This window comes from Scyliorhinus torazame, chromosome 12 (genome assembly GCF_047496885.1).
Source record: "Scyliorhinus torazame isolate Kashiwa2021f chromosome 12, sScyTor2.1, whole genome shotgun sequence".
NCBI classification, from domain to species: Eukaryota; Metazoa; Chordata; class Chondrichthyes; order Carcharhiniformes; family Scyliorhinidae; genus Scyliorhinus; species Scyliorhinus torazame.
The window spans coordinates 74,830,412-74,845,558 of record NC_092718.1 but is presented as its reverse complement, the minus strand read 5'-3'; the positions used below and the strand labels follow the sequence as shown (position 1 = coordinate 74,845,558).

At 49.1% G+C, this 15,147-nt stretch overlaps 1 protein-coding gene across 1 annotated transcript in view; it reads left to right on the top strand.

The window, feature by feature from the left end:
* The window catches only part of LOC140386489 (CD276 antigen-like), a 91,914-nt gene extending 85,859 nt beyond the window's left edge, over window positions 1-6,055 (top strand). Inside the window, exon 4 of the mRNA XM_072468879.1 lies at window positions 5,898-6,055. Within this exon, the coding sequence (XP_072324980.1) occupies window positions 5,898-6,040 (143 nt within the window). The 3' untranslated portion in view covers window positions 6,041-6,055. The remainder of the gene's footprint in view (window positions 1-5,897) is intronic.
* The last annotated feature ends 9,092 nt before the right edge of the window (window positions 6,056-15,147 follow it).

The window sequence follows — 15,147 nt, the reverse complement described above, 5'->3', positions numbered from 1 at the left end:
CACTCACTTAGTACTGACTCTCTGACAGTGCAGCACTCCCTGAGTACTGACTCTCTGACAGTGCAGCGCTCCCTCAGTACTGACCCACTGACAGTACAGCACTCCCTTAGTACTGACCCTCTGACAATGCAGCACTCCCTCAGTACTGACCCTCTGACAGTGCAGCTCTCCCTCAGTACTGACACTCTGACAGTGCAGCACTCCCTCAGTACTGACCCTCTGACAGTGCGGCGCTCCCTCAGTGGTGACCCCTTGGCCCTGCAGCATTCTTTCAATAGTGAACCACATGACAGTGCAGTACACCCACAGTGAAGCGCTCCCACAGTACTGACCCTCTGACCATACATCGCTCCCTCATAACTTACCCTCCAACATTTCAGCACGCCCTCAGTTCTGATCCTCTGACAGTGCAGCACTCTCACAGTACTGAATACCGACAGTGCAGTACTCCCTCAGTACTGACCCTCTCACAGTGCAGCACTCCCTCAGTACTGACCCTCTGACCTTGCAGCACTCCCTCAGTACTGATCCCTGACAGAGCAGTACTTCCTTAGTACTGACCCTCAGACAGTGCAGCACTCCCTCAGTTCTGAACCACCGACAGTGCAACTCTCCCTCAGTACTGAACCACCGACAGTGCAGTACTCCCTCGGTACTGACCCTCTGACAGTGCAGTGCTTCCTCAGTACTGACCCTCTGACAGTGCAGCACTCCATCAGTCCTGACCCTCTGACAGTGTAGCACTCCCTCAGTGCTGACTCTCTGATTGTGCAGCACTCCCTCAGTGCTGACCGTCTCACAGTGCAGCACTCCCTCAGTGCTGACCCTCTGATAGTGCAGCACTCTCTCCGTACTGACCCTCTGACACTGCAGCAATCCATCAGTGTTGACTCTCTGATAGTGCAGCACTCCCTGAGTACTGATGCTCCGATAGTGCAGCACTCCCTCAGTACTGACCCTCTGACTGTACAGCTCTCCCTCAGTACTGACCCTCTGACAATGCAGCAATCCATCAGCGCTGACTCTCTGACAGTGCAGCACTCCCTCAGTACTGACCCTCTAACAGTGCAGCTCACCCTCAGTATTTACCCGACAGAGTAGCACTCCCTCAGCAATGACCCTCTGACAGTGCAGCACTCCCTCAGTACGGATCCTCTGACAGTGCAGCACTCCCTCGGTGTTGACCCTCCGACAGTGCAGCACTCCCTCAGTACTGACCCTCTGAGAGTGCAGCACTCCCTCAGTACTGACCCTCTGACAGTGCAGCACTCCCTCAGTACTGATCCTCTGAGAGTGCAGCACTCCCTCAGTACTGACCCTCTGACAGTGCAGCACTCCCTCAGTACTGATCCTCTGAAAGTCCAGCACTCCCTCAGTACTGACCGCCTGATAATGCAGCACTCCCTCAGTACTGACCCTCTGAAAGTGCAGCACTCCCTCAGTACTGACCGCCTGATAATGCAGCACACCCTCAGCACTGACCCTTTGACAGTGCAGCACTCCCTCAGTACTGTCCCTCTGACATCGCAGCATTCCGTCAGTACTGATCCTCTGAAAGTGCAGCTCTCCCTCAGTACTGACCGCCTGATAATGCAGCCCTCCCTCAGTACTGACCCTCTGACAGTGCAGCACTCCCTCAGTACTAACCCTCTGACAGTGCAGCACTCCCTCAGTACTGATCCTGTGACAGTGCAGCACTCCCTCAGTACTGACCCTCTGACAGTGCAGCTCTCCCTCAGTACTGACACTCTGACAGTGCAGCACTCCCTGAGTACTGACCCTCTGACCATACATCGCTCCCTCATAACTTACCCTCCAACAGTTCAGCACGCCCTCAGTTCTGATTCTCTGACAGTGCAGTACTCCCTCAGTACTGACCCTCTGACAGTGCGGCACTCCCTCAGTACTGACCCTCTGACAGTGCAGTGCTTCCTCAGTGCTGACCCTATGATAGTGCAGCACCCGCTCCGTACTGACCCTCTGACACTGCAGCAATCCATCAGTGTTGACTCTCTGATAGTGCAGCACTCCCTTAGTACTGACGCTCTGACAGTGCAGCACTCCCTCAGTACTAACCCTTTACCAGTGCAGAATTTCACCAGTACTGACCTTCTGACAGTGCAGGACTTCCTCAGTACTGACCCTCTGACAGTGCAGCACTCCCTCAGTACTGACCCTCTGAGAGTGCAGCACTCCCTCAGTACTGGCCCTCTGAAAGTGCAGCACTCCCTCAGTACTGACCGCTTGATAATGCAGCACTCCCTCAGTACTGACCCTCTGACAGTGCAGCACTCCCTCAGTACTGTCCCTCTGACAGCGCAGCATTCCGTCAGTACTGATCCTCTGAAAGTGCAGCTCTCCCTCAGTACTGACCGCCTGATAATGCAGCACTCCCTCAGTACTGACCCTCTGACAGTGCAGCACTCCCTCTGTAGTTTTCCCTTTGACAGTGCAGCACTCCCTTAATACTGAACCACTAACAGTGCAGCACTCCCTTAGTACTGACTCTCTGACAGTGCAGCACTCCCTTAGAACTGACCCTCTGACAGTGCAGCACTCACTCAGTACTGACCCTCTGACAGTGCAGCACTCCCTCAGTACTGACCCTCTGACAGTGCAGCACTCCCTCAGTACTGTCCCTCTGACAGCGCAGCACTCCCTCAGTACTGATCCTCTGAAAGTGCAGTGCTCCCTCAGTACTGACCATCTGACTGTGCAGCAATCCCTCAGTACTGACCGTCTGACAATGCAGCACTCCCTCAATACTGACCCTCTGACAGTGCAGCACTCCCTCAGTACTGACCCTCTGAAAGTGCAGCACTCCCTCAGTACCGACCCTCTGACAGTGCAGCACTCACTCAGTACTGACCCTCTGACAGTGCAGCACTCCCTCAGTACGGATCCTCTGACAGTGCAGCAATCCCTCGGTGTTGACCCTCCGACAGTGCAGCACTCCCTCAGTACTGACCCTCTGAGATTGCAGCACTCCCTCAGTACTGACCCTCTGACAGTGCAGCACTCCCTCAGTACTGATCCTCTGAAAGTGCAGCACTCCCTCAGTACTGACCCTCTGAAAGTGCAGCACTCCCTCAGTACTGACCGCCTGATAATGCAGCACTCCCTCAGTACTGACCCTCTGACAGTGCAGCACTCCCTCAGTACTGTCCCTCTGACATCGCAGCATTCCGTCAGTACTGATCCTCTGAAAGTGCAGCTCTCCCTCAGTACTAACCCTTTACCAGTGCTGAATTTCACCAGTACTGACCTTCTGACAGTGCAGGACTTCCTCAGTACTGACCCTCTGACAGTACTGCACTCCCTCAGTACTGACCCTCTGACAGTGCAGCACTCCCTCAGTACTAACCCTTTACCAGTGCTGAATTTCACCAGTACTGACCTTCTGACAGTGCAGGACTTCCTCAGTACTGACCTCTGACAGTGCAGCACTCCCTCAGTACTGATCCTGTGACAGTGCAGCACTCCCTCAGTACTGACCCTCTGACAGTGCAGCTCTCCCTCAGTACTGACACTCTGACAGTGCAGCACTTCCTCAGTACTGACCCTCTGACAGTGCGGCGCTCCCTCAGTGGTGACCCTTTGGCCCTGCAGCATTCTTTCAATAGTGAACCACATGACAGTGCAGTACCCCCACAGTGAAGCGCTCCCACAGTACTGACCCTCTGACCATACATCGCTCCCTCATAACTTACCCTCCAACAGTTCAGCACGCCCTCAGTTCTGATTCTCTGACAGTGCAGTACTCCCTCAGTACTGACCCTCTGACAGTGCAGCACTCCCTCAGTACTGACCCTCTGACAGTGCAGTGCTTCCTCAGTGCTGACCCTATGATAGTGCAGCACCCGCTCCGTACTGACCCTCTGACACTGCAGCAATCCATCAGTACTGTCCCTCTGACAGCGCAGCACTCCCTCAGTACTAACCCTTTACCAGTGCAGAATTTCACCAGTACTGACCTTCTGACAGTGCAGGACTTCCTCAGTACTGACCCTCTGACAGTGCAGCACTCCCTCAGTACTGACCCTCTGAGAGTGCAGCACTCCCTCAGTACTGGCACTCTGAAAGTGCAGCATTCCCTCAGTACTGACCGCCTGATAATGCAGCACTCCCTCAGTACTGTCCCTCTGACAGCGCAGCATTCCGTCAGTACTGATCCTCTGAAAGTGCAGCTCACCCTCAGTACTGACCGCCTGATAATGCAGCACTCCCTCAGTACTGACCCTCTGACAGTGCAGCACTCCCTCAGTACTGACCCTCTGACAGTGCAGCACTCCCTTAGAACTGACCCTCTGACAGTGCAGCACTCCCTTAGTACTGACTCTCTGACAGTGCAGCACTCCCTTAGAACTGACCCTCTGACAGTGCAGCACTCCCTCAGTACTGACCCTCTGACAATGCAGCACTCCCTCAGTACTGACCCTCTGACAGTGCAGCACTCCCTCAGTACTGTCCCTCTGAAAGTGCAGCACTCCCTCAGTACCAACCCTCTGACAGTGCAGCACTCACTCAGTACTGACCCTCTGACAGTGCAGCACTCCCTCAGTACTGTCCCTCTGAAAGTGCAGCACTCCCTCAGTACCGACCCTCTGACAGTGCAGCACTCCCTCAGTACTGACCCTCTGAAAGTGCAGCACTCCCTCAGTACCGACCCTCTGACAGTGCAGCACTCACTCAGTACTGACCCTCTGACAGTGCAGCACTCCCTCAGTACTGACCCTCTGAAAGTGCAGCACTCCCTCAGTACCGACCCTCTGACAGTGCAGCACTCACTCAGTACTGACCCTCTGACAGTGCAACACTCCCTCAGTACTGACCCTCTGACAGTGCAGCACTCCCTCAGTACCGACCCTCTGACAGTGCAGCACTCCCTCAGTCCTGACCCCCTAACAATGCGCATTCCCTCAGTAATGACCCTCTGACAGCGCAGCACTCCCTCAGTACTGACTCTCTGACAGTGCAGCACTCCCTTAGTACTGACCCACTGACAGTGCAGCACTCCCTTTGTATTGACCCTCTGACAGTGCAGCACTCCCTTAGCAATGACCATCTTGACAGTGCAGCGCTCCCTCAGTACTGACCCTCTGACAGCGCAGCACTCCCTCAGTACTGACTCTCTGACAGTGCAGCACTCCCTTAGTACTGACCCACTGACAGTGCAGCACTCCCTTTGTACTGACCCTCTGACAGTGCAGCACTCCCTTAGCAATGACCATCTTGACAGTGCAGCACTCCCTTTGTACTGACCCTCTGACAGTTCAACGCTCCGTCAGGACTGACCCTCTGACAGTGCAGTGCTCCCGCAGTACTGACCCTCTGACAGTGCAGCTCTCCCTCAGTACTGACCCTCTTACAGCGCAGCACCCCCTCAGTACTGACCCTCTTACAGCGCAGCACTCCCTCAGTGCTGACCCTCTGACAGTGCAGCACTCCCTCAGTACTGACTCTCTGACAGTGCAGCGCTCCCTCACTGTTGACCCTTTGGCCCTGCAGCATTCTTTCAATCGTGAACCCCCGCAGTACTGACTCTCCCACAGTATGACACTCGCTCAGTACTGGCTCTCTGACAGTGCAGCACTCCCTTAGCACTGACCCTCTGACAGTGCTGCACTCCCCTAGTACTGATCCTGTAACAGTACGGTCCTCCCTCACTGTTGACGCTCCAACAGTGCAGCGCTCTTTCGTAGCGATTCCGAGTGTGTCCGCCTGGACTTTGGTTCGGTGATGCCATGACCATTTGACTTATTTCTGAGCGAGTAGAGAGAGATTTTTTGATCCAGAGTAGGTGCTTATTGCAGCCTATGGCAAGTCAGAGAGTTGGCCGGGTAAAGCGCTTCAGATCTCCGCCTCCTCACCTTTAACCACTTCCTCCCTCACCACAGGTTCGTGCCCCGTCGAGGTGAGAGCGCAGCTATTGAGGTGGCACGTGTGCTTTGGAATTACTGTTGTCCTTCTGATCCTGACCGTCGCTTCACTCGCCTTCCTCCTCCATCGGAAATCCCGCCTGGCTGGCCAAGTGCTCTGATCGAACCTGGACGCCCGTCTTGATCCAAGATGTAACTTACTCTGCAGCTCTATGGCCTCCAGCAACACCGCCCGAGAGAGAGAGAGAGAGATTGTCGTGCCTCAGGGCTGCCATGCCCCCCCCACCCCACCCCACGGCCAACCCTTTGCCTCACGGGCAGTGGCATTGTGGGACATTTCAGGATGCCGGATCAATGGGTCACTTCTGACCTTAACACCCAGCGTACTGACTGCCAAAGTCCGCTCCTCATCACACAAGAGTATTCCCAAGTCCATCTCGCCTTGGTGATGGTTCACCACCATCGCCAAACTATTGCTCAGGAGCACCACATTTCAAATGCTATGCATTCAACCATCGAGATTCAGATACCGGCTATCCAAGCAGCTCGAAGATTGAAGCGAGGTCTAGTCGCTGTAATTGTAGTATCGGGTCTCTCGGTCGATTATTTATTAACCCCACAGCTGTTTTTATTTTTAATTATACCACTTAATTTAATCTAATTTTAAATACTGTCCTCTTGTACGAAAATGCATTGAACGGGCCTCATCTCCCAGATACAGCAACGGGCCATTCGTTAGGATCCTGGACAAGAACCCAGCTATTTTCCATTGGTAAAACTGTGAGGGAATGTCACGGAACCACAGGAGTGATGCCGCCGACCAATGGGTATCTTTTGGCCTGGAATTCTCTGACCATTCACGCGGTGGGTGTCTCTGGTCCCTCTGCAGTAATGATTCTTCATTCCCTCTGGCGTCGTTGGCGGGGCAAACTCGGATCGGAGAATCCCGGCCTATAAGTCCAAACAAATTTGAATTTAATTACAGATTGAACCTCGTTAGCAACAAAGAAATAGCTTTATAGTTAACAGTTAAAACTGTTCTTAAGTAAAAGAAGAAATCGTAACTTATTTCGCAAATCTGCCACTATATTCCAATTAAGGAAAGCAATATATCCTAAATACCACGCAAAGTTACTTAAAAAAAAATGTTTATTCATAAAGGATTTTCATTGTAGCAAAGTAACAACAATATAGCAAACCCCAATACAAACTACACCCCCGAACCCCAGCCCATCCCTCCCCCCACAGCTGTCCATAAAGAAAGCAAAACCTTAGCAAAAGACAAAACCATCTTCCCCAAACAGCTGACGGAACCAGTTCCCTGAAAAAGGAGATGCAAAGCTGCCACCTCAAGTAGAACCCTTCCACCGACCCCCTCACGGTGCATTTGATCATCTTCAGATACAAAAATTTCATCAGATTGCCCAGCCAGGCTGAGGTTTTAGGTGGAACCGGGGCACTCCAGCCAAATAGAATGTGCCTCCAGGCTATTACTGAGGTGAAGGCGAGGGCATCACGGTGGCGCTGTGGTTAGCACTGCTGTACCACGGCGCCGAGGGCCCAGGTTCAATCCCGGCCCCTGATCACTGTCCGTGTGGAGTTTGCACATTCTCCCCGTGTCTGCGTGGGTTTCAACCCTACAATCCAAAGATGTGCAGAGTAGGTGAATTGGCCGTGCTAAATTGCCCCTTAATTGGAAAAAAAGGAATTGGGTACTCTAAAAAATTAAGAAAAAATAGAATCCATCTGGCCCCCGTGCTTTGTCCATCTGCATTAACCTAATACAGTTCATGACCTCCTCTGGCCCGATCAGCGCCTTCTCTCCTGCTCAACCTTTGGGAAAGTCAACCCATCCAAAAACTGCATAATTGATGATTTCTGCTCTGGCATCTCTGACTTGTACAGCTCTCGGTAGAAGGCCTTGAACGCCTCATTAACCTTCTCTGAGAGGAAACCAACCCGCCGCCTGAGTCCCTGATCTGCGCATCTCCCGGGAGGCAGCCTGCCACCACTGCTGGTGTGCTAACAAATGACTGGCTCGAGAGATGGTGCAAGAGGGAGGGATTCAAATACCTGGGACATTGGAACCGGTTCTGGGGGAGGTGGGACCAGTACAAACCAGACTGTCTGCACCTGGGCAGGACTGGAACCGATGTCCTAGGGGGGGTGTTTGCTAGAGCTGTTGGGGAGAGTTTAAACTAATGTGGCAGGGGGATGGGAACCGATGCAGGAAGTTGGAATGTAGTAAAACAGGGACAGAAATAAAAGGCAGTAAGGGGGAAAGTGTAAGGCAGAGAAGCCATAGTCAAAAATCAAAAAGGGCGACAGTACAAGGTACAGTGACTGAGGGGAGCTCAGTGAATAGGACCAGGAATACTAAAAGAAATAAAAAGGGAAGTGAAAACATTAATGGTAAGCGACGCGGCAGGTTGTTACATGAAGATATGGGTTCAACGACAAGGAAAATTAGGAGAAAGGTTAAGAGGAAATATAACTTAGGAGAGGTTACTGATCGAGGTGTTAAGATTCAGAACAGAGGTAAAAAAATGCAACATAAGTGTACTTTACCTAAATGCTTGTAGTATTCGGAATAAGGTAAATGAGTTGATGACGCAAATCATCGTGAATGACTATGATTTAGTGGCCATTACTGAAAACATGGTTAAAGGATGGTCACGACTGGGAGTTAAATATCCGAGGGTATCAAACTATTCGGAAGGACAGAGTGGATGGTAAGGGAGGTGGTGTAGCTCTGTTATTTAAGGATGACATCCGGGCAACAGTAAGGGATGACATCGGTGCTATGGAGGATAAGGTTGAATCCATTTGGGTGGAAATCAGGAATAGTAAGGCGAAAAAGTCACTGATAGGAGTAGTCTATCGACCACCAAATAGTAACATTATGGTGGGGCAGGCAATAAACAAAGAAATAACAGATGCATGTAGAAATGGTACAGCAGTTATCATGGGGGATTTTAATCTACATGTTGATTGGTTTAACCAGGTCGGTTAAGGCATCCTTGAGGAGGAGTTTATAGAATGTATCCGCGATAGTTTCCTAGAACAGTATGTGACGGAACCTACGAGGGAACAAGCGGTCCTAGATCTGGTCCTGTGTAATGAGACAGGATTGATTCAGGATCTCATAGTTAGGGATCCTCTCGGAAGGAGCGATCACAAAATGGTGGAATTTAAAATACAGATGGAGGGTGAGAAGGTAAAATCAAGCACTAGAGTTTTGTGCTTAAACAAAGGAGATTACAATGGGATGAGAGAAGAACTAGCTAAGGTAGACTGGGAGCAAAGACTTTATAGCGAAACAGTTGAGGAACAGTGGAGAACCTTCCAAGTGATTTTTCACAGTGCTCAGCAAAGGTTTATACCAACAAAAAGGAAGGACGGTAAAAAGAGGGAAAATCGACGGTGGATATCTAAGGAAATAAGGGAGAGTATCAAATTGAAGGAAAAAACATACAAAGTAGCAAAGATCAGTGGGAGACTAGAGGACTGGGAAATCTTTAGGGGGCAACAGAAAGCTACTAAAAAAGCTATAAAGAAGAGTAAGATAGATTATGAGAGTAAACTTGCTCAGAATATAAAAACAGTTAGTAAACGTTTCTATAAATACATAAAACAAAAAAGAGTGGCTAAGGTAAATATTGGTCCTTTACAGGATGAGAAGGGAGATTTAATAATGGGAGATGAGGAGATGGCTGAGGAACTGAACAGGTTTTTTGGGTCGGTCTTCACAGTGGAAGACACAAATAACATGCCAGTGACTGATGGAAATGAGGCTATGACAGGTGAGGACCTTGAAAGGATTGTTATCACCAAGGAGGTAGTGATGGGCAAGCTAATGGGGCTAAAGGTAGACAAGTCTCCTGGACCTGATGGAATGCATCCCAGGGTGCTAAAAGAGATGGCTAGGGAAATTGCAAATGCACTAGTGATAATTTACCAAAATTCACTAGACTCTGGGGTGGTCCCGGCGGATTGGAAATTAGCAAACGTGACACCACTGTTTAAAAAAGGAGGTAGGCAGAAAGCGGGTAATTATAGGCCAGTGAGCTTAACTTCGGTAGTAGGGAAGATGCTGGAATCTATCATCAAGGAAGAAATAGCGAGGCATCTGGATGGAAATTGTCCCATTGGGCAGAGGCAGCAGGGGTTCATAAAGGGCAGGTCGTGCCTAACTAATTTAGTGGAATTTTTTGAGGACATTAACAGTGCGGTAGATAACAGGGAGCCAATGGATGTGGTATATCTGGATTTCCAGAAAACCTTTGACAAGGTGCCACACAAAAGGTTGTTGCATAAGATAAAGATGCATGGCATTAAGGGGAAAGTAGTAGCATGGATAGAGGATTGGTTAATTAACAGAAAGCAAAGAGTGGGGATTAATGGGTGGTTCTCTGGTTGGCAATCAGTAGCTAGTGGTGTCCCTCAGGGATCAGTGTTGGGCCCACAACTGTTCACAATTTACATAGATGATTTGGAGTTGGGGACCAAGGGCAATGTGTCCAAGTTTGCAGACAACACTAAGATAAGTGGTAAAACAAAAAGTGCAGAGGATACTGGAAGTCTGCAGAGGGATTTGTGTAGGCTAAGTGAATGGGCTAGGGTCTGGCAGATGGAATACAGTGTTGACAAATGTGAGATTATCCATTTTGGTAGGAATAACAGCAAAAGGGATTATTATTTAAATGATAAAATATTAAAACATGCTGTTGTGCAGAGAACTGGGTGTGCTAGTGCATGAGTCGCAAAACGTTGGTTTTCAGGTGCAACAGGTGATTCAGAAGGCAAATGGAATTTTGTCCTTCATTGCTAGAGGGATGGAGTTTAAGACTAGGGAGGTTCCGCTGCAATTGTATAAGGTGTTAGTGAGGCCACACCTGGAGTATTGTGTTCAGTTTTGGTCTCCTTACTTGAGAAAGGACGTACTGGCACTGGAGGGTGTGCAGAGGAGATTCACTAGGTTAATCCCAGAGCTGATGGGGTTGGATTACGAGGAGAGGTTGAGTAGACTGGGACTGTACTCATTGGAATTTAGAAGGATGAGGGGGGATCTTATAGAAACATATAAGATTATGAAGGGAATAGATAGGATAGATGCGGGCAGGTTGTTTCCACTGGCGGGTGAAAGCAGAACTAGGAGGCATAGCCTCAAAATAAGGGGAAGTAGATTTAGGACTGAGTTTAGGAGGAACATCTTCACCCAAAGGGTTGTGAATCTATGGAATTCCTTGCCCAGTGAAGCAGTAGAGGCTCCTTCATTAAATGTTTTTAAGATAAAGGTAGATAGTTTTTTGAAGAATAAAGGGATTAAGGGTTATGGTGTTCGGGCCGGAAAGTGGAGCTCAGTCCACAAAAGATCAGCCATGATCTCATTGAATGGTGGAGCAGGCTCGAGGGGCCAGATGGCCTACTCCTGCTCCTAGTTCTTATGTTCTCCCCATATTCATAAACGGTCCCCTCGAGCGTCGCAGCTGGTTCACCGCCTTACCCGTAGACAACAACTCGAATTCCGGCTGCAATTTCCTTCTGCTCGCCAATAACTCCGGTGCTGGGGCAATTGAGTACTGGCGGTCCACCTCGAGAATGGAATCCACCAGCCTCTGTCTCTCTGCCTTTCCAGATTTATCCCTATGCACTTGTAAGAGATTATCTCTCCCCTAATGACCGCCGTCAGGGCTTCCCAGAGCGTGGAAGGCAAGACTGCCTCCTTCCTGTTAAATTAAACATGCTCCTCAATGGCAGAATTCATACGCTCACAAAGTCTCATCCACGAGCAATGCCGTGTCTAATCTCCATGGGGATCGCTGAGCGGGGCCCGTCTCCAACATCAGATCCACAAAAAGTGTTGTATGATCCGATATAATGATCGCTGACTACCCTGACCACCCCTTCACTCCAGGGAGAAGAGATTTACCCACCACCAAGAAAGTAATCTGGGAGTAGACCCGACATATAATAAATGAGCATTGATTTAACTCTTACTAAGCGGTGATTTGGATTATTAATCATTACTCGGACTTGAACCACGTGGCGGTATCAGAAAGATACCTGGCGACTCATGAGCAAAGGTGACAGAATTAGAGCAAATAAACTAAGGCTAAAACGAGCAACACCATCAGGGGTGGCAAAGGAGTTATTGGTTTTCGTGGAACAGATGGAAGGTTGAGGTATCCAAAGATCAGGAATTTTGTTTACCTTTCTTTGTGTCAGCCCCTGCTGGCGCCGAAAGGTCTGGGTCGGCTTTGTGTTGCTAATTTGTAGCAATTGTTCCCGGGGATGGCTGATTAAAATGCAGATGGCTGGGTTGTTGTGATGTTGATGGCTGCAGGTATCGGTCTGGGCTGACTTCCCCAGAGGCGAATACACTGTTTTACCTGCAGCTGTCTGAGTCCTGTTGGCTGATTTTCCCATCAGCCTCTTCCGTTCGCCATTTTAAATCGGGGTTTGGCCATTCTAATCGGGAGTCAGACATTTTACATGGCTACAATGGACTCAGAGATATTTGGGACTCGACCTCTCGAACCCTGGATCCAGAACGCATTTGAAGTTCCCCCCCCCCTCCCCCTATTACTAGCTGATGTGAATCCAGATCTGGGATAGAAGGCAGCACCTTATTAACGAATGCCGTGTGATCCCAATTCTGTGCATACACATTGACCAATGCCACCAACATGCCCGCCAACGACCCACTTATGATTAATTACCTCCCCCTTGGGTTTGCTAATGTATTAACCGAAGAAAATGACACCCTCTTATTGATCAAAGCAGCGTTAACTCGCATCCTACAATCAAAACCCAAGTGATATACTGCCCCACCCAGCCCTTCCGCAACCTTGTTTGACCCTTGATTACTGTTAAAAAAAACACATCTGCCCTCAAACATCTCAGGTGCGCCAACACCCTTTTTTTGCTGGGCCGTTTAACCCCCTCACTTCCAGCTTATCAGCCGGACAGAGGGTCTCACCCCTGTGCCACGTGATGATATGCATAAGCAGGCATGTATATCATGATAGAGAAGACCTCCAACCACCATGTGACACTGTTGCTTCAGGAAGTCTTCGTAATGGATAGTCACAATTTGTCGTAGCTCTTAGTTAATTTATAATAGTTTTTGATAATATTCATATAGTTATCTAACCCATACTACTGTTGAACAATAAAACATTAATCTAGAACTAGACATTATTTAGTGCATTTATTCCAACCGGTCAAGCACCAGAACGTAACATGGTACCAGGATTGAAGATCTAACAAGATACCAAGATTGGTTTTTAAAATATAAGAGACTAGATAACCTGAGAAGAAAGAAAAATAATTTCTACAAACCACATAGAGTACTGACGAATATCACTCAACGCACTGCAAGGCATCAAAGTCTGTGATGGAAGGTCTGAAGACACCGCACCAGCTTCGAGTCACTGGTTAAGTAGATGGAATTGGCACGCTTTTAAACAGCAATTCTCCCTCTCCATAGCAGCTTTGGGTCTGCAGGCACAGCCTGATGAATGGAGAATAGTGTTGCTGCTCACTGTAGCAGGTCCCAAGCGATAGAAATCTTTAACACCTTAGCATTCGATAACAAAGCGGATAAAAATAACCGATGAAGTCATGAAAAAATTTGATCGGCACTGCACACCTAAGAAAAACGAGACATTTGAGCGCTATGTTTTTCGCAACCGTACAGAGCAGGCAGGTGAATCGTTCCATAGCTTTTTTTTTTAATAAATATTTTATTGAAAATTTTTGGTCAACCAACACAGTACATTGTGCATCATAGTACATAGAAAATACAGCACAGAACAGGCCCTTCGGCCCACGATGTTGTGCCGAACCTTTGTCCTAGATTAATCATAGATTATCATTGAATCTACAGTGCAGAAGGAGGCCATTCGGCCCCACTGAGTCTGCACCAGCTCTTGGAAAGAGCACCCTACCCAAACTCAACACCTCCACCCAACACCAAGGGCAATTTGGACATTAAGGGCAATTTATCATTGGCCAATTCACCTAACCCGCACATCTTTGGACTGTGGGAGGAAACCGGAGCACCCGGAGGAAACCCACGCAGACACGGGGAGGACGTGCAGACTCCGCACAGACAATGACCCAAGCCGAAATCGAACCTGGGACCATGGATCTGTGAAGCAATTGTGCTATCCACAATGCTACCGTGCTGCCCTTAAGAACAAATAAATCTACACTATATCATTTTCCCGTAATCCATGTACCTATCCAACAGCTGCTTGAAGGTCACTAATGTTTCCGACTCAACTACTTCCACAGGCAGTGCATTCCATGCCCCCACTACTCTCTGGGTAAAGAACCTACCTCTGATATCCCTCCTATATCTTCCACCTTTCACCTTAAATTTATGTCCCCTTGTAATGGTGTGTTCCACCTGGGGAAAAAGTCTCTGACTGTCTACTCTATCTATTCCCCTGATCATCTTATAAACCTCTATCAAGTCGCCCCTCATCCTTCTCCGCTCTAATGAGAAAAGGCCTAGCACCCTCAACCTTTCCTCGTAAGACCTACTCTCCATTCCAGGCAACATCCTGGTAAATCTTCTTTGCACCTTTTCCAGAGCTTCCACATCCTTCCTAAAATGAGGCGACCAGAACTGTACACAGTACTCCAAATGTGGCCTTACCAAAGTTTTGTACAGCTGCATCATCACCTCACGGCTCTTAAATTCAATCCCTCTGTTAATGAACGCGAGCACACCATAGGCCTTCTTAACAGCTCTATCCACTTGAGTGGCAACTTTCAAAGATGTATGAACATAGACCCCAAGGTCTCTCTGCTCCTCCACAATGCCAAGAACTCTACCGTTAACCCTGTATTCCGCATTCATATTTGTCCTTCCAAAATGGACAACCTCACACTTTTCAGGGTTAAACTCCATCTGCCACTTCTCAGCCCAGCTCTGCATCCTATCTATGTCTCTTTGCAGCCGACAACAGCCCTCCTTACTATCCACAACTCCACCAATCTTCGTATCGTCTGCAAATTTACTGACCCACCCTTCAACTCCCTCATCCAAGTCATTAATGAAAATCACAAACAGCAGAGGACCCAGAACTGATCCCTGCGGTACACCACTGGTAACTGGGATCCAGGCTGAATATTTGCCATCCACCACCACTCTCTGACTTCTATCGATTAGCCAGTTCATTATCCAACTGGCCAAATTTCCCACTATCCCATGCCTCCTTACTTTCTGCATAAGCCTACCATGGGGAACTTTATC